Here is a 24,113-nt window from a genome sequence, read left to right as displayed (position 1 = left end):
CTATTTTTAAAACATGTTTTGTCTTTAAAACATTTTCATAAGCCAAAATACTTTGAAACAAGGCTAACAAGGATATAGACAAGAATATCCTACCTCTTGGCAATTTAATCTACGAATAACTTCACGTTGTCCAACCGTTTATTCTTGAAGCTCCCCGGCTCGCTTTGAACTTCAACAAATGCATTCGACTCGCCTCGATCGGTGTGCACGGTACCGGTAGACTTTTCAACAGAGTGGAATTGGCGCCAATGGAGGTCACCATTGCGTTTAGCACGTCGAAAAGAGTTAGGATATGATCTCGGATTGATGAATGGAGGTCGGGAGGTTGCTGAACAGAATGTTATTGGAATACGGTCGCCATCGGCAGCGGAGGTTGCCGGAGCATATTTTCGCGGCGGACTTGGGTCCTACCCCCCCGAAATTGACCCTTATGAGTTCAATGGTGTGGTAAATTTCACCAAATTCGGCCTCTAACTGCTCAGATCGAACTAAAAAATGTTGACAAAATCCGGTGACATTGATCTTAATTCTTCAGCTATGGAATCTCAAAATTTGTTGAGGGCTTTCATTACCTATGATCTTATGAGCATTTAGACACCAAAATCATGATGATCCAACGGTTAGATTGTCAGAACCACCCTACACCACAGCAGCGGCAGCGACAAGCTTCAATCTCCGGCAAACGGTGGCAGATTTAGGCGGCTAAGGGTTACTTCTTGCTCTGCGTTGTCCTCTGAGTGCAATGGCATTGGCAGTGGCAAAAAGGGCGACCGGGAATGAGGAGAATGACGGTGGCGGTGGTGGGAATTCTGGCCACCATGGACGGTGGTGTTCCAGCCAAAATCGAGCTATGAAAAATGATAGATTTTCTTCGTCTCTTCGTTCTGAATCCATAGGAACTGGAATCACCTTGATTGGATGTCGAACGGAGGAGATATCGCTATCGGAAGTTTCAGTTATTTTCAGAACTTCGGGCGGCGATTGCGGCTGATTTCGGTAGAGTTGGAGGTCGTGCAACATGTCAACATGCTTAGCTCATCGAGATCTTTATAACGAGTCGGGAGGTGTCAAAAACATACACCGAAATCCTCATCGGAGTGTTTGGCCGGCGTGGAGAGAGATAAAGAGTGAACGTGGGAGAAAGAGAGAAGGAGAGAAAAAAGGAGAAAAAAAAGAAAAAAGAAAAAGAAAAGGAAAAATGAGCTTGGGTTTTCTCTGTAAATTTGATGATTAGACTTCAAAGCCCAATTTGCATAGAGTATGGAATGACCCATTATTCAAGTTCTGAAAAGTTAGTTACCAATACTTAAAACTGTTCGGGAGGACAATAGTGTCAATTTCAAAACAATCATTTTTAAAGAAAAAATGTCTTTTACGTGATAATTATAACTGAGAATCTTTCACTAATATCAGATTAATTAATACTAACTAGCGGATTTGATTAATGAATCTCAATTAATTTAACCGGCGTTACAATTTAACAGAAAGGTTTTTATTGCATCAGTTTAAAAAGGTTGGGAGTCGTTTTGTTAAAATTAAAAAAATAAGAACTAAATTGTCACCTATTCAAGAGATTAAAGACCGTCCGTGTTAATTACCTATTTTTTAATTATTAGATCTAATTAAAATCATAATATATTAAAATAATATATAAAAAAATAATATTTAATATAAATTTAACGGTTAATAAATAAAAAATTATCGTTAATTCATTTTTATTAATCATATCAAAAAAAGCTAAAAAAAACTCTTATTACAAATCTAAGACTAAAACTAGAAAAAAGAATTTTTAATAAAAAAAAAAATTCTCTCTTTCTATTCTCTCTCCTTCGTCAGTCTCTCTCACACTCGCACAAACACACACACACACACGCATATCAGCTTCCTTCTCAAATCTTCATTTCCATTTTATAGATTACCTTCTCTTTCTCTCTCTTGTTTCTCTCACTACAATGCTCTGTTGATCTCACTTTCATGTCTCACCCCACCAAACGCTTGTCCAGCAGCCGCTCCAACACCAACGCCGCCGCCGCCAGCTCCTCCTCATCCTTCTCCACCGCCGCCGCCACAAACGGACCTCCGATGAAGAAGACCAAATCCCAGGCCATGGCCTGCTCTCTCGACCCCAACAAGAATGGCCTCCACCACAACAACCAGGACAACAACGACGTCGTATTCGACCCCTCCATGGCTCTCGACGAAGATCCCAAGCCGTCCGACGGCGCCGCCGCCAATTTGTCCCGCAAGAAGGCTACCCCTCCCCATCCCCCCGGCAAGAAGTTCGTTATCAAGTTCAACAAAGACAAAGGTTTGTGCTTCTTGGATCTTTCTAGAATTCAATGATGATTTCCGAATTTCTTTTCCTTTAGGTATTGAATTTGCCCAAGGATCTCTCGATTATGCGTTTTAGGGTTCTGTGGATTTAGGGGCTTCTGATGATCGAATGTCTTCGCAAGTGTTTTGGGGACGGAATTAGGAATACTATTAGGTTTTCTTTTCTTTAGGAGCTGCTTAGATTCTAGGTCTTATGTGTCCAATAGATATAGAAATGAAGAACTTATGTGTCCAATAGATATAGATATAAAAGCCCAATTAGATTCTGCATAGTTCTTATGTGTCCAATAGGTAATTCAAAATGGTTTCTCTCTATGTGTTATTCTTTATTTAGAGACGGCCAATGTTCAATTTTTTTACATGTCATGCTAGATTGAATGTATTAAGCCTTTTTGTTAATGCCATAGATTTGTTTCAAACCTTTTTCACTACACTATTTTCTCACACAAAAATTTAAACTAATTTGAATTTCTCTTCAAACCTATGGCCCATATGGCCCATAAGTCTTGTCATAGATGAGAAGATTGAGCTTGTTGTCTGTTGGTTACTTTTTTCTAATTCTTAGGTTCAAATTAATAGTTTATCACGAAACTCAGCCAATCAGGTACTCAATGAATTTAATATCAACTTCCACCATTCAGCGTATTATCATTGCAGAGTGTGTACCGTGTTATAGAGCCACCCAGAAGAGTGACATATGGTTTGTACATATATTTTGTTTTCTTGCTTATCTATGAACTTATAAATTACCTCATTCTCTATTTTCACATGGTCTTGTTGGTCACTCTGCAAAGATTTGAGTCTTTCTAGGATATGATGTCCTTCAATCTCGTGCTCTAGCATCAGAATTCCTCAAGTTTTCCTTGCTTTATTCGTGGTCTTTTTTTTTTTTAATTTGCTTTGTTCCTTGACGTTTTTTCATTTTCTTTTTTGGTCTCTCGCTGTCCTCTTGACTGTTATTGTGTGCTTGTGAAGGGAATGCCATATTAGGATTTGATTTCAGAATTAATTTTCTTTAATCTCAAATTAAAAGCTCATTAGGATTATGTGGTGGTCCCAAACCAATTACATTAATACTTTTTTAAAGAAATCTGAGGTAAAAAAACAATTTTCTGATTTTTAAGTGGATTGGGGAATTTGGTCTTTAAAATCGTTGTTTGACTGGGTTGTCATAAAATTGGGTTTTTCAGTAAAAACTAAAAAATACATGAAAAATTGAAGTGTCACATTGCAAAAAGTTTTCCTTCTAAGGGTTGAAAACTGATGTGCATTTTTTTTTTTTTTTTTTTTGAAATCAGCTCTTTGGTGGATGAAAGCAATTAATTCTAAGTGTTATTTTTGTTGGGCAAATGATTTGAGGCATGCATATGTCCCTTATTTCAAGGAACAATTATAATACATTTTTTCTTTTGAGGCTTGGGTCATATTTCTCTTCTAAATATTTGTTAGAGTCAGGCAGGAAATTTTCAGAAAAGTGAAAAACTTTATTCTGGGGTTTCTTTCTTATTATATCTATTTTCATGGCCCTACAATATTGATCTCTCTTTTAAATTAGGTAAACGTGTGGTTTGCGAGCCTTTCCCTTGGCTTTGCTTGACATATTTACAGTTAAAAATGGTTTGATTTGTCGTAACACTCTGTCTATCAAGTTATGATGCAATTGTTATGAATTACTCAATTCTTTGGTGATTGTAAATATATCAGACTGTCAGTGACTTCTATCACTGATGTTTCCAGTTTTACTGGCTTTGTATTTCTTAAGGCTGTCAAACATTTGTTGTGCTGAACAAACCTTGAAATTATGGGTGAAACAAAAGATTTGTATTTTGTTGACATAGGAATCTCTTAACCATCATGAAATTTGGAATCTTAAAGAGTTTTAACTGCACTATGCATTTGAAGGTTGGCTGATGTATTTTACTTTTCTCTATATGAAGAAAAACCAAAATTGCCCGTAAATTTTGAAGACGAAACATGGGCAAAGCTGAAGTCAGCTATTTGTGCTATATTCTTGAAGCGACGTGATTCTTGTGATTTGGAGAAGCTTTATCAGGTAAATTTTATCAGATTTTTTCTGTCCTTGAATAAATTAGCTTTTGAACGCAGCTCACTGTAAATCAATTATGTTGTTCTCAGGCTGTTAATAATCTATGCCTGCACAAGCTGGGGGCCAATCTTTATCAACGGATTGAAAGAGAATGTGAAACACATATAGCTGCAGCATTGCGAGCCTTAGTTGGCCAAAGCCCTGATTTGGTGGTTTTTCTGTCCCTCGTTGAGAGATGCTGGCAGGATCTATGTGACCAGATTTTGATGATACGTGGAATAGCCTTATATTTAGATAGGACATATGTGAGACAAACACCAAATGTGCGTTCGTTGTGGGACATGGGCTTGCAACTTTTCCGCAAGCATCTTTCTTTGTCTCAAGAAGTAGAGCACAAAACTGTTACTGGTCTGTTAAGAATGATTGAACAAGAAAGGTAACTTACTTCTTCTATGCTGGATTTATTGTGGTGTTCTGGATTTGTGTAAATAGAATCCCTTACTATTTCTGAATTCTGTTTGGCTTTCTAACACCGTCAATTGGTAAAATGAATTGTTGACACAATTTTGAAATTCCAAGCCTGCATCAAGGAAGAGGCTATTTGATGATATGAATACTCAATCTAATACTAAAGCCAAGGTACTAATGTATGGAGAAAGAAGTGAAGGACCTTTTTCAGAAAATTTTTGGGTTCTTTTACCCTTGATATTCAAGAGTATTCCTTCTTACGTTACATTTGTTCTTGGTTAAGTTTTTAAGAGTGCGTAGTTTGTTTCAAGTAGTAAGGTCCTTCCTCCAAAATTCTTTGATAGGGATAACAACAAACCTGCCATAAAGTGCTTATTTGTTGGCTAATTTTACTGGGACGTGTATTTTTAGGCTTTAGCGTGCCAATGGGGTTATTATTATTGATGTATGTGGATTTGTTGGGCCTTAGGTGAAGGTGCTATGGGAAAAAATTGCTGTAAACTTTATTTTATTTTATCTTTCTAGACTAAAACCTGATGTTTGGACTTTTGATTTTGAGTTAATCCTACAAATGGTCCCCAAACTGTACCCTCAATCCCACTTTGATCCTTGACTCTTAACGTCCCAAGCATAACCCTTATCTATCTGTTTGCTATAGCTTTAGTCCTTCCTATTTGTTAAGTTCTAAAAAGAGGACAAAATATGTACATGATACTGATGGAGAATAACACTGTGCTGACAAAATAGTAAAATATAGTATACACGCGATCTTAATGTAAGATGATACTCTGCTAATAGAAAATCGTCTATATTTCATAGTGTTTTTCAACATCCAACTGATGGAAGGACTAAAATTGAAACAAACTGATAGTTCGAGGTCAAGTTTAGGATGTTTTAAAAGTCAGGGACCAAAATGAGATTTGGGGTAAAGTTTGGGGACCATTTATGAGATTAACCCTTTGATTTTTGGGTATGGTTTAGCATTTACGGTTCTTTAATGCTGAACTCTAGAAATGTTGCTTATGTTTGGTGATGGTTGGGCTCGTTCCAATTTTATGTTTTTGGTTTTACAGATTAGGTGAAGCAGTGGACAGGGCTCTTCTTAACCATCTTCTGAAGATGTTTACTGCATTAGGAATTTACTCGGAAAGTTTTGAAAAGCCATTTCTTGAGCGCACTTCTGAATTTTATGCTGCTGAAGGCATGCAATACATGCAGCAATCAGATGTTCCAGATTACCTGAAGCATGTGGAGGTTAATATCTGTTTCCATCCCTTTGTGTTTAAGTTAGCATATGTGCACTAACTTATTATTGTTTTTAATCAACAATTTATTCCAATCACGTTGCTCATATAACTTTCCTAGCATGTTGATCAAAGCCTTTTCTTTACTTTTTTTGAAGCTCTTTCTATGGGAATTTATGATTACATTTGGAGATTTGTGGGTGCTATCTTGCAGACAAGGTTACATGAAGAACATGAGAGATGCTTGCTCTATCTGGATGCTAGCACAAGAAAGCCATTAATAGCAAGTGCAGAAAAGCAGCTTCTTGAACGCCATATATCCGCTATTCTTGACAAGGTTTCTATTTAGACTTTAATTACTTGATTCTTTCATATTAGCTCTTATCTCATCGTGTGTTTGACTTATTCAAGAGGTTCATGATGCTGATGGATGCCAATCGTATTGCGGACCTTCAAAGGATGTACAATCTCTTTACCAGAGTAAATGCTCTTGAATCATTAAGGCAAGCCCTTAGCTCATACATCCGGAGGACAGGTCAGGGCATTGTCATGGATGAAGAGAAAGATAAAGATATGGTTTCCTCCCTTTTGGAATTTAAGGCTTCTCTCGACACGATATGGGAAGAAAGCTTTTTCAAGAATGAAGCCTTTTGCAATACCATAAAGGACGCATTTGAGCATCTCATTAATTTGCGCCAGGTAAATTTCTATTTCTTTTTTCTTTTTTTCTTTTAAGGAAATGAGAAAGTAAGGGCCTGTTTGAGAGCGTCTCTAGATGGTTTTGTTTTGAGTATGGAGATGAAAATGAGAATTTTTAGGTATAGTTATTGGAAATTGTTTCTGAGATTGTGTTTGATTTTTTTTTTAATTAAATAAAGTGAAACTGTTTGGTTATGTTTCTGAAAATGTATGTTGAGTATATAAGTGTAAAAAATGAAGGTGAAAAAGGATAAACGACTCGAGTGTTTTCCCATTTTCTTAACAAAATATGAAGACATTTCTTTTTTTTTTTTTTTTCCATTCCTCACTTAATGCGAAACAAACACTATTCCAAGATCATTTTCAAAACCTCTTTGTTGGAAAACGTGCAAAATTGTTTCAAAACAAGTACCAAACAGCCTCAGTTTTTTCTTGATCACCTGCATTCTCTGTCCTGTCATTTCCTATGGCTTTCCTTAATTTTAAAAAGGATAAAATCACTTTGGTACCCTGTGTTGTAGCGAAACATGCTTTTGGGACCCTGAATTTTTGATAATATTGAAATGGTACCTTAACATTCTAGAAAACCTTTTTTTGGTACCTTATGGCTGATTTTTGGGATATGAAATGTCAAAATTGCCCTTCCTGTTAATCAATTAGAAACTGAAATTTTCTAAAACTCGTGTTTTAAAACATTTAAAAGATATATCGAACCAGATCCGAGATTCCACCATGCCTCCACCTGCAGGTCCCCGGTGTCGAGCATGCCGCCCACCCTGCCGATTACCTCACCCCGCCACCCCACTGGTTACTCTCTCGGAAAAAAATAAAAAAAATGAGGCCACACTTCTGTCCAGCCTAAAAACTTTCCCACACGGAATCCTCTTAAGTCTCGGTAAAAATAGCGGAAAATCGAGTCAACCAAACCTTTTAAACAGCTTCAACACTCATAATTACACCTCTTGCCCAATATAATTTATCACCAATTCCCAAACCCAAGATCCAATCACATCGCCGACTAATCAATCTGCCATTGAACAATCCGTGGCATCTAGAAAACACGCTTATATGACTCCAAAGTTTCTCTTTCAATTTCTTTTGAAGAGTCAGGAATCATCATTGGGCAGCCGACATTTAAAAGTAAATAGCTTTAGTACTTTGTAAATCACCTTAAAGACACTCAAATCGGAACATTCAAAAACAATATTATATGTCTACTTAATGAATGTTGTTTTTTGAATTACTCAACACTTGCTTTCCATGTTTCATAACAGAAGAAACGATGTGGACCTTTGGTTAAAAATGTTATTGCTACCAACGCATTGAGCTTGCTCACATGTATTTGACCCATCCCACTTTGAGTCTTTGCACTTAGTCTAGCCATGTGATTTTTCCCCTTACATTCCTAACCAACCTTCTGGCATGCTCTCGACCCTTCCCTCCTCGACCACCTGCTTGCCAAATCATCTCGCTGTTGCATTTCATATTATTTTTGCATAATCTATTTATATGAATTCTTAAGAGTGGAAAATTGTCTTCTGTATAACAGAACCGACCTGCTGAACTAATTGCCAAGTTCCTAGATGAGAAGCTTCGTGCTGGGAATAAGGGTACCTCCGAAGAGGAATTGGAGGGCACACTTGATAAAGTCTTGGTTTTGTTCAGGTTTATACAGGTATGTTCAATTTATTAATGGAAGAATGAATAACTTTGTCGGTGGATTTATTGAAAAATATTTCCTCTCAGTTTCTGCTGTGGTTGTTTCTGTCATAGATTATACCTGCTTTTGATTGTCTTCAAGATTAAACCCATAAAAACAACTTGCTTTATCGTTTTTCAATGAAGGGCAAAGATGTATTTGAAGCTTTTTACAAGAAGGATCTTGCAAAAAGGCTACTTTTGGGCAAAAGTGCTTCTATTGATGCAGAGAAGTCTATGATCTCTAAGGTTAGGATTGGATTTTTCTTCCCCTTGAATTGATATAATAACTATATTTCTAAATTTCGTGCTAACGAGGTTTTATTACTCTTACAGTTGAAGACCGAGTGTGGCAGTCAATTCACAAACAAACTTGAAGGAATGTTTAAGGTGTGCTTGTTTCCCAATTTATTTTAGGCCTAAGAATTGATACTAATCGTGTTATTGGTCAAGTTTTTTTTTTTTATCTAAAACGGCTGATTTATTCATATGTATATATATTTTCTCTATTGTGCTCCTTTATATATGAAAGATAACCGGGGCGATGATTTATGTTCAATTATCAATGCCGGGTTTAAAACTTTTTAACTCGTAGAATGGTTAGATAATCCTCTTGGAGGGGGATTTTTCTTTAGGCTCAAACTTGGGTCTGAACAATCTAATTTTCATTTGGGCTTCTCCCATCTTCGTAAGCATGTCAAATGACAACAAGGATCTCTTAGAAGCTTTATTTGGTTGGATTAAACCGGTTATTGTACACATTCAAGCTATGCTAGTTTTTGTGCTAAGATACCTTCTTAACCTTCATTCCTTGTATATGATTTTAGGACATCGAATTATCAAAAGAGATAAATGAGTCGTTCAAACAATCATCCCAGGCAAGGACAAAACTTCCATTGGGTATTGAGATGAGTGTTCACGTCCTAACTACAGGGTAGGCTGAACGAGATTCCTGTATTATCTCTAATTGTATTCAGTTTGCTTAGAGTTGAAGTTTAGTTGGTGATTTGGTCGCTTCCTTCAGGTATTGGCCAACATACCCTCCCATGGATGTTAGACTCCCTCATGAACTGAATGTTTACCAGGTTAGGGGATTTTCTACGATATTGATGCTTTTCATGATGACTAATTTGAATGTGCATGTGATTTTGTGAATTTTTTCTGTTGCTTGGTCAATAGGACATTTTCAAGGAGTTTTACTTAAGCAAGTACAGTGGAAGACGTTTAATGTGGCAAAATTCATTAGGTCACTGTGTTTTAAAAGCCGAGTTTCCTAAAGGCAAAAAGGAGCTTGCAGTTTCACTTTTTCAGGTTGGTATTTATTCTCTTCCATTCCCCCACCCTTGCTTTCCCATTTCTTAGTCTTCAAGTTATGCCTGGCCCAAGTAGATGAACCATAAGGTTTGGTGACGTTCTATCTGTTTTGTTCCAGACTGTTGTTCTCATGCTGTTTAATGACGCTGAGAGGCTGAGCTTTGAAGATATTAAAGACTCCACTGGCATCGAGGATAAGGAACTAAGAAGAACTTTGCAGTCTCTTGCATGCGGAAAAGTTAGAGTCCTGCAAAAGGTAGGTTCCATGATGGCAATTACCTGCCAGGTTTTGTTAGTTAGGAGACTTAGTTGAATAGATGAATTTGGAAATATTAAGGTCACGTTCATTTCACCGATTCAAGTTGAGAATTCAAGTTTTGCAACAGTAAAAAGCTCTCAGAAACAGTCACATCTAACTTTTTTGCTACAGAAAAGGTCTCACATAAAGTCACATCTCAACTCGAATTAAAAATTCGAATCAGCGAACTAAACGAGCTCTAAGTATGATATCTAGTAATTTATGAATCATTTCCCTTTGAACATTAATTCTACAGTTGCCAAAAGGGAGAGACGTGGAAGACAATGATGCATTTGTATTCAACGAAGCGTTTAGTGCTCCTCTTTACCGTATCAAGGTAAAATGTTATGATGTAGTGATCTTAAGCTTCGTTAGTGATTCATAAGCTTTTGTCACTCGAGTACTTAAATCTCTATTTGTTGCAGCTCTTTATGGAGCTTCAAACTAACATGACTTTCATGCGTTCAGGTAAATGCAATCCAGATGAAGGAGACAGTGGAGGAGAACACAAGCACCACTGAAAGAGTATTCCAAGATCGTCAATATCAGGTTAATTTTCATTATTAAACTTTTTTTTTTTCCTTCTGCAATTTATGATGCTTTTCTTTCACCATACCAAAGGAGACTACGTTCTCGTAGAACATATGGAGTATCCATCTGAAAATTTGGGGGTTTGGTTTGCTATTTTCAGGTTGATGCTGCTATTGTTCGGATAATGAAGACTAGAAAAGTTCTAAGTCACACTCTTCTGATTACCGAACTTTTCCAACAGGTAAATGATATCCTTTAAAAAATAAAAACCTTATATTTTTTGACATGTTTGTCGTGCCATAACATATTGAAGCGCCCCATTCTTTTTCAGTCTTGTGCATTATTTATATCCAAAATACCTGGACATTTTGTTCAAGCACACTACAGTTCCCATAAATGTAATTAAGCTCATGTAGTTGACCTTGGCACAAGCTATAGGACCCTCCAATGATCTACTTGGTGTGTCGGATGTTGTTGGAAAGAATAAACTAATTTTGTTATCTTCTGTTGAGCAGCTAAAGTTTCCGATAAAACCGGCCGATTTGAAGAAGAGAATTGAAAGCCTTATAGACAGGGAGTACCTAGAACGGGACAAGAACAACCCCCAAATTTACAACTACTTGGCATAATCATCCTTTTTCGTACCTCCTTGTAAATGACTTGGGTGAGCTTCCGTCCTCAGAAAGGAGGCAGAATCTTCAATCCCTTGTCTGATTAATGTACAGTAACTTTGTAGTTTTTTTCATTTTTGTTGAGATCAACTCTGATTGTAAATTATTTTGAGTCTGTTCTTTCAAATTTGTATTCCTATCATGAAGTCTGAATTGATTTTCAGTTTCTTGGAAACAGGATCATTGAAGGACAACCGAAAAAAAGGGGAAGGGTATACTTGCATTTCTTGTTATCTTTTTGTTTCTAGTTACCTTTACATCTAAGCTACATTTCACTCTTACCAACATTACTTTCTTCCATTTTTGCCCAAAATACAATCGTACTTTCGTCTTAGTATTGTGTTGTTTTGTTTGGTTTAATTTATTTGGAAGGAACAAAAGAGGGATATATATTGTGTCAAAAATGTCATTTTTACCTCGTATGGAATGTGAATCAAAATATGGAAAATGGGCATATTAACGCGGTTGCTTTTCTTGTTTGCCATAATCCACTATAAATACCGACATTTCTTGAAGTTAAATCATATATTATATGAGTAGGAAATTCCAAATCACTAGTCTCGATAACCAATATATCCAAAATTTATGACGTGATTGGCACCCTTAATATTTTGAAATATGACCTCTTTTTGCTGGGAATTCCAAAAAACCCGCTTCTTCGTTATGACCTTAGCATTAGTACCTCTCTCTCCAAAATTTCATACCCCCAGCGGAAAGCAGTTGCAACAATTGACATTCTAAGAGCTTCGGTTATAGCTTTGGGATAAATATTGAATCCGACCAATCTACATTATGACGTTGAGTCGAGTCCCCTTAATTTCCACGAACCGTGAGGCATGAGGTTTGATTTCAACTTGAACCACGCCGTCCATTTTTTTAAATCGGGGAGTATTTCAAGTTTCTACATAAAATATTAAAGAGAATTCTACACTAATCAGTTTTGTAAAATCTTGGTAACCATTGACGCAGCGGTTAAAGACAGCTTTAAGTTCACCGGAATCAGTGTTGTGGCGAAGAATGTTTAACGGTTGTGTCATCGGCGCTGCATCTATTCGTTATTTTGGGAACTTTTTCTCTTTTATGTGGCCGAATGCTTAGCCGTGCAGCGAGGGAGGGTGCAAGTATGGCATCTTGGAGTGATTTTCAAAAGTGGGTTCTTGAATCGAATGCTATTAATGTGAATGTGATTCGAGCCATCCGTTCATCGGTGTCAAGAGCCCTTTATCTTAAATGAGAACATTAGAGAAGTGATTTTACGTAATGATAGTGCTAATGTTTGCTACGTTTCCTGTCAAGGGAATTTGGTAGCCCACTACTTGGCTTGTTTCGATGTTTCACCATCGGTTGATTTTTGTTGGCTTGATTCAGTTCCGTTGTTTATTGCTTTGTTTGTAAAAGCAGACTTAATGCCACGTTGAATAAAAGTTTTCACTTCCAAAAAAAAAAAAAAAAATCTCAATAAAGTATATGTTAAAAATATTGAATGTGAGTTTGATGTAACATTGCTGCCGTTTGGTATCGTGGTCTGTTTTGTTCATTTTTCTTTAGCAAAAATCATCAACCAAACTAAAAATAAAAATTCTATCTGGACATTTTGATATTATAGAGAAAAACTAAATTCAAACAAATAACTTATTACAGGTTTGGAGTTAGGCTTGAAAAGTTTCTGACATTAGACAAACATGCAAAGTTTTTCATATTATTTTAAAGTTTGCCATTTAACTCTTAACATAACAACATTCAAATTTATAAAAGTTTTTCATCCTTCAAAATAATATCCAATATTATTTAGTTTTGGAGTCTACGCTTAACTATTTTAAAACCTATTACAATAATCTATTACAATAATTAATAGAAATTATTTTATGATGATGAGAAGAATTTCATATATGCAGTTTTGATCGGTTTGTTTGGTTTTAAAAAACCAAACCAAACTAAACCAAAAACAATGCTGACCAAATACCGATCAAAGTGGGACCAAAAATCCAAAAATATTAATTGTTTGGTTTGAATTGATCCAAAAATATTAATTTACGCTGTGGGGTGTGGCAAAGCTTGCTATGCATTCGCAGGCAACAAACGAAAGATTAATCATAACACAAGGAAATTAGATAACAATTAGAAAGCTAAACTAAACAAATAATTAAAATTACAAAAAAAAAAAAAAGAATTCCATTATAATCTTCCCAACTAAAGTTCCACAAAACACACCCATGTGTGAGAAACACAACAAGATAGAATAGATAATACATTACATCCCAAGAATCACCAAAAGTCAAAGACTCAAGAGGCAGAGAACAAGAAGCAAAACGACGGAGGATGAATTGCCGTTTACGCAAAGGAAGGATAGGTAGATGATATCAGACGGCCTTGATTGCATCAGAAGTAGTAGTAGCAGGAGACGAAGCAGAATCGGAGTTGGGATCAAGGACAAGATTTTGGGGATGTGAGTTGGGATTAAGAGGAGCTTGGATGTCGTTATCGTCGGGATCGTAATTGGGATCGAGGGATCGATCAATGGCTTCACGACCTTTTTCGAGACAAGGTTTGCAGGCGATCTCGATGGTGATCCATCCAAGCACAACTCCTGCTATTGCTATTACTGCGCTCGTTATTGCCCCCATTCTCTTTCCTTCCCTTCTTCTTCTTCTTCTTCTTCTTCTTCTTCTTCTTCTTCTTTGTCGTTGTTTTCTTCTTCTTCACTGCAAAGAGCTGAGTTTCTTTCAGTCCGGTCCCCTCCTCGATTTGCTGGTCAATTGGGATCGGATCGGAGTGTTATAAGCCAACTTCCAACGGGCCGATTTGGCATTTATTGTTGGGCCAACTTATGAGCCCACCTTTAGTGTTTTTTAGGCCTAATACTCTCCCCCCGGAAAAATTGTATCTAATTACATTTCCCCAATAATAAAATGTTTGAAATTAAATTGAAATACATTTTATTGTATAAATGTTTCATTTAGGATTGGTACGAACACGGAGTCGGGTTTTGATTATAGTGGAACACAATTAAATAAAAAAAATTTACGAAATAGGATATTTGAAAAGGGGGATTGAGTGAAACTCTTTTTTAAAAGGACGTGTGAATTAAATGGTTCGAGTTAAAGGAAAATAATAAAAAGAAAGTTATATTAGAATTAGATAAAGAAAAAATTGTAAATTTTTACCCCTTATAATTAATATAATTATTTGATAAAAATCATTGATCAGTATTTGTGGGTCAAACATGAAAGTGATACTATTTAAATAGATATTTATCTCATTTTCCTTAAATATATATATATATATATATATGAATGGTGGGATTTGAGGGGGAAAAAGTTTTAACACCAAGATAATAGGTTTGAGAATAAAGCAAAGAATTAAATAAAGAAAAATATTAACAATACTTGTTTAGTTGGGGCACCGATGAAAACTTTCCTTTTTAGACTAGACAATTGGTTTAAACAACAATATAAACATAAAGAATTGTTTATTTCTTTTTTTAGTGGCGGCAGTGCCTCCATGCCCGTTGAGAACCATCAGGCAGGATGGACAGAGTCAAATTAAAGCAAAAGTACACGATTAAGCGGGGTATTAAAAAAAAAGTAGACAGATTTCGAATTAGGATTAAAACGGTAAGGACTCTTAAACCTTTGCTAGAACTATTAGGATCCCCCTTGGCAAGTAGTTTTGCGAATCACCTCTTTTTTAGCTTTGTTGTACGCTCATAGTCATCCAATTGGATAGGAGTATCCAGCAAGATAGGTTTTCAATTCATTACATCATTTAGAACTCTAAAAACTTCGTCCTTTCGACAAGTTTGCGTCATTTTAGCTCGATTATGTTACTTTTGATCTTATGTTTTACAATTCTTGATTTGATGGTGGCATGCGTGATCAGGCTCCCTTTATGACTTTCTTTTGTCTCTCCTTTGCAAAAGGGAAAAGAAATTCTTTTGTTCTCTTCTCTCAAAAAGGGAATCGCAGCCAAATAGAACAAAGAAAGAATCTTTTATTAAGCAACTCTACTATCAAAATTCCATCAAAAATGAATATATATATATATATATATATTATATTGTATATGCAAAACTGACCGAATCTTATTACCGGCTCTGTTTAGAATTCTTATATCTCAATATGTTCACCCCATATTCAGGAGGGTAAGGAGCATAAGTTAAAAAGAAATTTCTAATGAGGATGGAGAATGCATACAAAAGTTTTGTGCTTGATGTTTCAGATAAAAAAAAAAAAAAAAGTTATGTGCTTGATGCAAAAGTAAATTGATATCCAGCTTGCTTTCCAAGTTGTCATTTTCAAGAATCAGTAATCCGAGATGATTATGGTTATCATCTCAGTACCATCTAAACATCATCAATTCAAGAGATTGTCCGACAGTTGTATAACAATATCAAAAAGATAACAATTGTTTCAAATATCAATACACAGATTTATTACATGAATCCAATACAAATTCTGAAGGGCTTAAATTTCGGTCTGGGGGTGAGAAGACTAATGACTATAATGAACACATGCACCATATGTAATCATCATATAGACTAACTACAGTCTCACTTCTAATGAGATTTTTACAATTGGATAGAAAGAAATACCCCGCCTATAGTATTCTATTTTAAACAGTATCAGGTTCTGTTAATTTTGCATAACTTTTTTATTTTGATGTGGTCTTGACTAAATCTAACATTTAAAATCATGCACACATGCACTATCAAACATTGTAACATTTTTTTTTTAATTTGGGTGATGATACTCGTGGATAAACGCAGATTAATGAGTCTGGAATTCATGAAGAGTTCTTTTCCCAAGGTTTGTGAATATAAAGTTTGTTGAAAATCTCTTAGTAGCTATTCGCATAATTGAATCAATATTTTTCAGAAATTGTAATAAAATTATGAGGCCAAATACAAGTTTCAACCGTGCTACAGGTTCAGCCAAAAAAAAAAACATGCTACAGGCAACACCCAAAAGTAAAAGACAAGAATAGTAAATATACCAAGGTACCAATCACTGAGAAAACAGGTGAAAAATTAGGAAAAGAGCAAAACTACTTGTACATTCATTACAACCCCATAACCACCAAAACTCCTTTCACACAGATATTAGCACTCTACAAAGCTAACTATTTCAAGTAATTACAACTTAGTTTAAGGCCATATATAAGACGACATCAAAGGAAAATCAAACAACTAAGCAAATAGAACCTGAGAACTCGAAGGCGTCAAGTCAGAGAAACAATCAGGAGCATCAACAACACACCATTGAACACCAAAGCTCCACTTCTCAGAATTGCTTTTATTGTTAAGCCTGGAGATATGGCCCACCGCAACGTGAAGGTTCCGACCCACGACATAAATCCTGCAGTCGCAGGCATTTACGGCAAATGGTTTGCATATCTGTTCTGGTAAAGGAGGTCCTTCTATTGGCTCCCAAGAATCAGTTCCTGCGTCATATACCTTAAGTTTCATTCTCTCGAGCTCGGAGACCACGAACAAGTGGCCATAAACCACCACGCTTGAACCTGTCCAGCCCTCTCTCAGTCCAACAGCCATGCTTTCCCAATTGTTGGTTCTCGGGTCATAAACTTGACCCCTCGGGGAGACATAGAAAGGCCATAACCAGCCTTCCGTGACAAGAAGCTTCCCATTGAGAACTGCAGCATCATAGGAGGCCATATTTGTTCCCATGCTCGCAATGGGACGCCAATTGCCTTTCAGAGGATCCAAAACCTCAGCTGAGTCCAGCTCGAAAAGATTACCGCTGTTTCCTCCAGCCACATAAACCATTCCATCAATAACCCCACTTGCGAAAAAAGACCTAGCGGTAATCATCCGATTCATCACAGTCCAACGGTTTTTCTGCATTTCATACTTGAGGACCAAGTCAAGTGGGCAATCTACATCAGAGACCATGCCCCCACAGACAAAGAGAGTCCCCTCGTGCGGGATTGAAATGCATCGGAATCCATGGGGACAAACCTTGTCTTTACAAGGCATTGAGGGGATAGTATGCCAAGAGAGATGAGTGAGGTCAAGAACCTGCCACTGAATCCTCCCGGTGCACTTGTGGAAAGCAAACACAAACAGCCAAGGGTCTTTGAATCCGAACTCTTTTCGTCTTGTGAAAAAACGCTCTTTACTGCCAAGAAGTAAATGCCATCTCTTGCAAACAGATCTACAAGCCGCATGACTCTCAACTGGAAGCCGAAGGAGACAATTTAGCGCAACATCGTCAGGAAGGCCCGGAATCAAGGGTTCTCCCCTTAAAGACAATTCCAACTCTGATGAAGCATTCAACAGAGAAGATTGCACAACGGCTAACCTAAACTTGGGGGATAATGTCATTTGAGAATCCCCTAGTTTATGCACGGGAGCTTGTTCGGAGGAAAACCGAACCCGCTGCATCTCTTTCTCAGGTAAAAATATCTAATAAAACCTCAAGAAAACTGAGGAACTCCTGTAAGTTCTCTTGTCTATGATACACTACCAATGGTTTTAACTGAGGAAAACAATCAATAGAACCAAATCCCAACCCGGAGCAAGGGAATTTGTTCCAAATTCTCAATTTCTTATATTTTAACACAGAATAATTAAAAGCATTTTGCCTTTTTTAGATACCAAGTGAAAGGATAGGAATCCCAAATCCAAACACACCAAAGTAAAGCACCAATTCCATCACCATAATATCTCCAGCACGTAGAAATTCCCATCTAGAAAATCCAAATTCAAACGCACAAACATCGACTATTTATTCTCTATGCACAATTGTCCTCCTTATCACCACTGTGTTACAACTATGGAGAACCTAAAACTCAACCCCAGAAACGCAACAGCCTCGGAATCAGCTCAAGATTACAGCTTTACTTGTCTTTTCACAGTTCCCAAACTAAATACCCAGTTCATGAATTAGACTCTTAAATGAAATTCTTTTAATTTGCCATGGCCCAACAGTTATAAGCATTCCAGAATATCACCACCAACCAACAAAGCAGAAACAAGAAAAACACAAAAGAGATTGAAAAACTGATTATAAATGAAACTTACAAGCAAGAAAGCGCTTCAAACAACAAAACTGTTGCTTTGGCGAAGAGGATTTAGAAACATTGGGGTTCTTTTTTTTTTTTTTTGTGGAAATTTTTACACATAGAAGGAGAGGGAGAGGTACCCACCATGCCCCATCAGACTATTCTTGGTCTCTTTTATGCAAAAGATTATTCTATTATGTGGCATAGATGGTTCCCTGATTCAATATTGCCGAAAAACCACGCGCAATATGAAGCGCGTATGTACACGCGCCACAATTTTCCATTTTTTTTTTCTTTTCCCTTGTTTGGTTTGGTTCGGTTCGCTTTATGCCCGGTAACCCTGAGATTGTTCCGTGGCCGTCTGCAGTTTTATGAATGAAATCTCTTCTTAGAGGAAAGGAGGAGGAGGAGGAAGAAGAAGAGGCGCGTGTATTTTACGTGGCAGAAAGGTGTAGGTAGGTTTCAGTCTACGTGGAAGATTGACAAGGCAGAAGCAGAAGCTTAGCGGCTGTCTGGACAGCGCATAAGATTAGCATTGGCTAAGAAGTTGCATTTGTTTTCTTTACGTTTATTTTTTCAGTTGAGAATTCTAGTTGGGATTTTTAGCACGAATGACCCCCAACTATTTTTCAGTGGGTGACAGTTGGTTTTAGATCTTAAAATAGATCTTTTACCCTTTGTTTAGATCAATAACAAACTCAATAGCTGAAGTGCGCAACACGGCAAAACCACACGGGAAAAAAAGGAAAATCACAGAAAGGACAAAAAAGAAAATTTACCGTTTCAAGAACAGTAAACTTCGACCTCTTAGAGTAGTATTGTGTAATCTGAATCGAAAATTCAATTGGAATGAGCATCAAAGTTCATTTCTTTTCAGAAAATTTCATTTTAGTATCTATATTTTTATCAAAATTTGAGTTTAATATCCTCCGTTTTTTAAAATTTCATGCCGGTATCTCAACTTTTAAAAAAATTAATTTTGATATCTTAGTCATTTTTTAAGACATAAAAAGAAAAAATTATTACTCTTGTAAAACTTCATCTGTTGACTAAAATTTAAAAAAAGGAATTTTAAAAAATGATTTTAAAGAGTTGAATTTTTAAAAAAAGGATTATGCTCTACAAGTTTAATAATTTTTAAAATCTTTTTTTTCCTTTAAAATTCTGGTCAACAGGTGAATTTTTACAATGAGGATAATTGTCTTTTTGTGTCTCAAAAAATAGCTCTAAAGTATTAAAAAAAGATTTTTTAAAAAGTTGAGGTACCGATATGAAATTTTTAAAAATATAGAGGATGCCAAACTCAAATTTCGATATAACAGAGGGTACTAAAATGAAAAAAAAAAATTTCCTCTTCTACTCCAAGCTTTAAAATGTCATAATTTCTTTTCATACTTTTTTTTCGTAGGTTCGAATTACTGTTAAAATCATTTGGCTACATACTTTTCTCTCACAAAATTTAAATTTCTACTTCAAATTTTTTGTTTAACTTATGAACCAAATGGGCCTTTTATTTTTAACTTCGATTAAAATGATTTTTTTTTTCTTATGCATACAGAGCAAGGAGAAGAACAAATATCTATTCATATAACCGATTAAAATTGACCATAGAGAGTGAGATTTTTTAAGATTTGTTACAAAAGTCTAATCAAATTTTCAATTGACTGCTTTTAACACTCTACCTAAAGACAAATCAAATTATATTCCTACTTCGGATTACAGTTTATCTGCACATTCATACACCGACTTATATCTCAATTTAAATCACCAAGTCCATATTTTTTACAGTTCAAATTACCCCAATTCGAATCCACAAACTAAACGGGCCCTTATTTTAAAAACTATAGCATTAATTTTTATATTGTTAGCAACAAAATCAAAATTGATAGTCGCTGTCATTTTTTAACGGAAAAAAATATGTGAGTGTCACATGTGTTTACTATTCGAGCATGATGTAAAAAATTAACTAAAATAATTTAGATTTAGATTCTAGTAAAAATAAAAATTTAATTGAAAAAAAGAAAAAAATTCCTCCTATAAATATCGTGTAAGGCAAGGACCCTTTTAAAAAAATAACCTTAAATGAGCCATTTTATCAAGTCATTAACACTCAATGTGAAAACTTCAAACGGATAGCCTCCTCATTTAATGAAACATTTCACTTCTCCAAAATGTCCTTTTCCATTAAAAAAAAATGTATATTGAAAAAGCAAAACAAAAAACCACCATCTTCAGGAAAAAAAAAAAAACCTCTCTCCACTAACATTTCTCGTCGCCAGCGCTACCCAATTACCGTCAGTTCCACCCCCATCGACGTCCATTGTCTTTGGCGTCTATCTCCGTTCACATTCCAATGTTGTTTTGACGATTATGTGAGACAAATTGAAAGTTTTTAAAATCACTAAAAAACTTGAGAAATCAAGCTCCAAATTTGATATTTTAATCTCAGAACCCCGTTTTTCTTCTTTAAATTGTTGTTTAAAGGTTGGGCATCCATGTTTAGGTGTTCTATTTAAAAAACCATCAAGATTCATACCATTTCGTAGTTTTTTTTTTAGCTGCAAATCCGAAAATTTGAAGGGGAAGACGAATGAACAGTGTTGAGCAGACTGTGACCGGTCACATCAGTTAAAAAATTTGAAACCGGTCAGAATAGTCTTCCTGATAAGAACGACCCGCTCGGTCAAAATTTTACTAAATACATACGATACTTTCCAAAATAATTACCAATGTAACACTATAATATCAAAATTTGATCAAATTTAACTTTAGTTTATATTTATAAATCATAATTTGACATATTTAATTTTAAAACAACAAACACATTATTAGTTTCCGTAATCGATGAATTATTGTCAAATAATTACTAATGTAACACTATAATATCAAAATATAGTTAATTTTAACTTTAGTTTATATTTAAAACCATACTTGTGAGTGAGTGAGACACTATCAACAATTAGAATCAAACGTTATATAAAATCATTAATTAGTTTTTCATGCGAAATCAAAATCAAGTGTAATCACGAAAGTCAATCGTTGTTATAAATTTGGATCGCTATCCTCTCCCGATAGATTTCTATAAGATCAGCATACTACTTCTATTGCAACACTCCAGCATAATCACCGACACTATGATTTTCTAAAATTGGCGAATTTTATTTTAAACACAATTTGTTAAACTATTACCAATTTAATTGTATAACACCAACAATTAGGAAAATTTAACTTTGAGTTATATTAAAAAAATTATAATTGTGAGTGAAACACTGTTAACAATTAAAATAAAATGTTTTGTTAGAAGTGTAGACATCGATCTGCACGGCAAAATCGGTCCACTTAAAAAACCATTTCACATGTTGATATAATTAGAACCAATATGTTCTTCTTAAACATTCCAATCGTTCTAACCAATGCTGGAAAGAACGGCGAGAAAAAGGAAATAAATACCCGTAATCTTACTGCCTTTTTCTACCATTTCGACATGTACCAATCTGCGTGGTCAAAAGCAATCAATAAGCACATTTTATCGTACTGTCTTTTCTTACCATTCCGAACGGCACCAATCTAAGCGGTAAGAAGAAATCATTGGCTTATCATTATAAATCATAAACTAAATTATTGAGGCACTAGTCAATTAGAATATTAAGGATTAGTTAAAATTCAATTTTTAATTAGACGATTAAAATTTAACTTTAGTTTATATTTATACCCATAATTTCACACGTTTAAGAATCGATACATATTGTTAATTAGAAGACCAATCTGCTTAAAAGTTTCTTTTAGGTGTGCTCGGTTGGAAAGGTTGCCTCGATTAAAATTAGATGAATTCACATTAAATATCACAATATTTATAGCATCAACATCATACAATTAGATTAATATACAATAATTTCATAGATTTGCGTGACCATGCATTATTGTCACACACCAATGTAGCATTATATTCTCAATAATATCATGTTGTATTTTTATATTAAGAATATATTAAATCCGCAATAATTTGAAAATTTTAACTTTACGTTTTTTTCATACATTCGAGTGATCGCAACACAACAGTCAACTAAAAGATCAGTTTGCCTTAAAATTTGAGGATCAGTTAGTGCTGTAAGAAGATCTGCTTATAAGATTGGCCATCATTATGCACAATCAGATATGGTTAGAACAATCTAACCGTGCATATCGGGAATTCTTATTTTCTGACTGGGGACCACTCTGCTCGGTGTTAACTTTTTGACTGTTCTAACTAGTACTGATCTCTGCGGTAAAAAAAAAAAACAACAATTGCACAAAACTTTCTACCTTTTCCGACCGTTTTGACTGGTACTAATTTGCACGATTAAAAGAAAAAAAAAACTTTCATGCTTATTATGTTTTCCGACCATTCTGACCATTATTACCAATCAAAACTGTCACAAACAATCTGTTGAGCAGAAAGCTAAAAAAAATCTTTTTAAATTTAACACTAATATTAGAGAACAAAATTTTACTCTTAAGCTCAATACTTTGACATATCAAACATATTTTCAACACTAAAATTCTACAATTATGGAAACTTCTAACTTAGTTATATAGGAAATTTTAACTTTTAACAAATACAAATAAAATGACACAAAACGAGTCATGAGTTTTATCAAACAGATGGTATGCACTAGACAATAATACAACAGATCTCAATTCCCACAAAGAACACAGAACCAACAAAACCCGGATGAAAAGAAGAAGCATAAACCTCCTCGAGAAAGTCTCTGTCGAGCTTCTCTACAATTTTAATGAAGGTCAGAACGGTGGTGACAAATGTGAGAGGAGAAGAAACCGAAGGCGAAGTCATAGCTTTTGGCACTCGAAAACGGGAGCAGTCAGGATTGGAGATCGCAGTTCTTTTAGAAATACCATGTAGCGGCATCGATCGGAGGTAGGGAGTGTTTGAATATTTTTATGTGGACTTCCATAATTATAATAATTCACTCTATTATGAAATAAAGCATACTATGGATAACTTTGTTAATGTCAATTAGTTAATACATGTATGTCAAATATTAATCCATAATGAGATGGATACACACTTTATTAACTAGCTTGAGGCCTATAGATTCCCTCTTCTGTAAGTATTTTGGTCAACCTATTAGACCAATAACATCTCTAGCACAAATTATAAAGCTCAATTGGACCACTATAATATAAGCCCATTAAGTTTGGTAAACTCTCTACATGTATGAGTGTTTTGGGGGCTATAAGTGTGGATAAGGTAGAGTGTGTGGCCAATTTTTAGTGTGGGGCATTATGTGTGTAGAGAGGCTATTGGAGAGGAGAGTGCATTACTCTCAAGCTCGTTCTATCGGCAACTTTCGACAGTTTAACGACGATGCCAACGCTTCCGACAGGTAACCTATGAACCTAATCTTTTTGATATGTTTTAGACACTAAATAGAATTGATTAATTTTCCATCAAAGCTCTCTATTTTAGTTCTAAAACTATCAAAAATTTGTTGTTCTTGTGGGTTTTGACAGATTCATTTTTGAATCTCTTGATCTTACTCAAATTGATGTTACATTGAACATATTTATCTTAGGAAAATAGTAGAGAATATGCCAATAAGAAAAGCTTAAGAAAATATATAGGCAAATTTTTAGTTAGAAAATTTAATAGGCCATAATTTTTAAATTTCCAAATCTACCCTTTATTTTTTTTCCTTTTTCTTTCGATCCTCTATGTCTCTCTCTCTAAAATTGTACCCTAAAAGATCGGTTTGCTTCAAAATTTGAAGATCAGTCAATGCTGTAAGAAG

The 24,113-nt window shown here is 35.3% G+C and overlaps 3 protein-coding genes across 3 annotated transcripts; 1 reads left to right on the top strand and 2 right to left on the bottom strand.

Moving 5' to 3' along the window:
• Positions 1 to 1,863: 1,863 nt before the first annotated feature.
• Positions 1,864 to 11,638, top strand: LOC21404503 (cullin-4). Its single transcript, XM_024175154.1, has 17 exons — positions 1,864 to 2,308; positions 4,272 to 4,387; positions 4,471 to 4,817; positions 5,923 to 6,103; positions 6,308 to 6,430; positions 6,505 to 6,792; positions 8,342 to 8,467; positions 8,638 to 8,739; positions 8,827 to 8,880; positions 9,318 to 9,424; positions 9,515 to 9,575; positions 9,670 to 9,801; positions 9,923 to 10,060; positions 10,359 to 10,439; positions 10,571 to 10,651; positions 10,794 to 10,874; positions 11,149 to 11,638. Exons 1-17 carry the CDS (start codon positions 1,975 to 1,977, stop codon positions 11,260 to 11,262), a joined length of 2,466 nt encoding a protein of 821 aa, XP_024030922.1. The 5' UTR covers positions 1,864 to 1,974; the 3' UTR covers positions 11,263 to 11,638.
• A 1,832-nt stretch (positions 11,639 to 13,470) lies between these two features.
• LOC21404502 (outer envelope membrane protein 7) lies at positions 13,471 to 14,155 on the bottom strand. The gene has a single exon (XM_010112656.2). The coding sequence runs from the start codon at positions 13,926 to 13,928 to the stop codon at positions 13,665 to 13,667; it is 264 nt and encodes an 87-aa protein (XP_010110958.1). The 5' UTR covers positions 13,929 to 14,155; the 3' UTR covers positions 13,471 to 13,664.
• A 2,116-nt stretch (positions 14,156 to 16,271) lies between these two features.
• On the bottom strand, positions 16,272 to 18,895 carry LOC21404501 (F-box/kelch-repeat protein At1g30090). The gene has a single exon (XM_010112655.2). It carries the CDS (start codon positions 17,702 to 17,704, stop codon positions 16,490 to 16,492), a length of 1,215 nt encoding a protein of 404 aa, XP_010110957.1. The 5' UTR covers positions 17,705 to 18,895; the 3' UTR covers positions 16,272 to 16,489.
• Between the last annotated feature and the right edge of the window lie 5,218 nt (positions 18,896 to 24,113).

This window comes from Morus notabilis, unplaced genomic scaffold (genome assembly GCF_000414095.1).
Source record: "Morus notabilis unplaced genomic scaffold, ASM41409v2 Scaffold336, whole genome shotgun sequence".
NCBI lineage: Eukaryota > Viridiplantae > Streptophyta > Magnoliopsida > Rosales > Moraceae > Morus > Morus notabilis.
This window is presented reverse-complemented; position numbering and strand designations above follow the sequence as displayed.

Coding starts and splice junctions, on each gene's coding strand:
- LOC21404502 (XM_010112656.2), bottom strand. CDS start 13,928: ATGGGGGCAATAACGAGCGCAGTAATAGCAATAGCAGGAGTTGTGCTT.
- LOC21404501 (XM_010112655.2), bottom strand. CDS start 17,704: ATGCAGCGGGTTCGGTTTTCCTCCGAACAAGCTCCCGTGCATAAACTA.
- LOC21404503 (XM_024175154.1), top strand. CDS start 1,975: ATGTCTCACCCCACCAAACGCTTGTCCAGCAGCCGCTCCAACACCAAC. Junction 2,309..4,271: donor CAAGTTCAACAAAGACAAAG/GTTTGTGCTTCT, acceptor CTCTATATGAAG/AAAAACCAAAATTGCCCGTA. Junction 4,818..5,922: donor AGAATGATTGAACAAGAAAG/GTAACTTACTTC, acceptor TTGGTTTTACAG/ATTAGGTGAAGCAGTGGACA.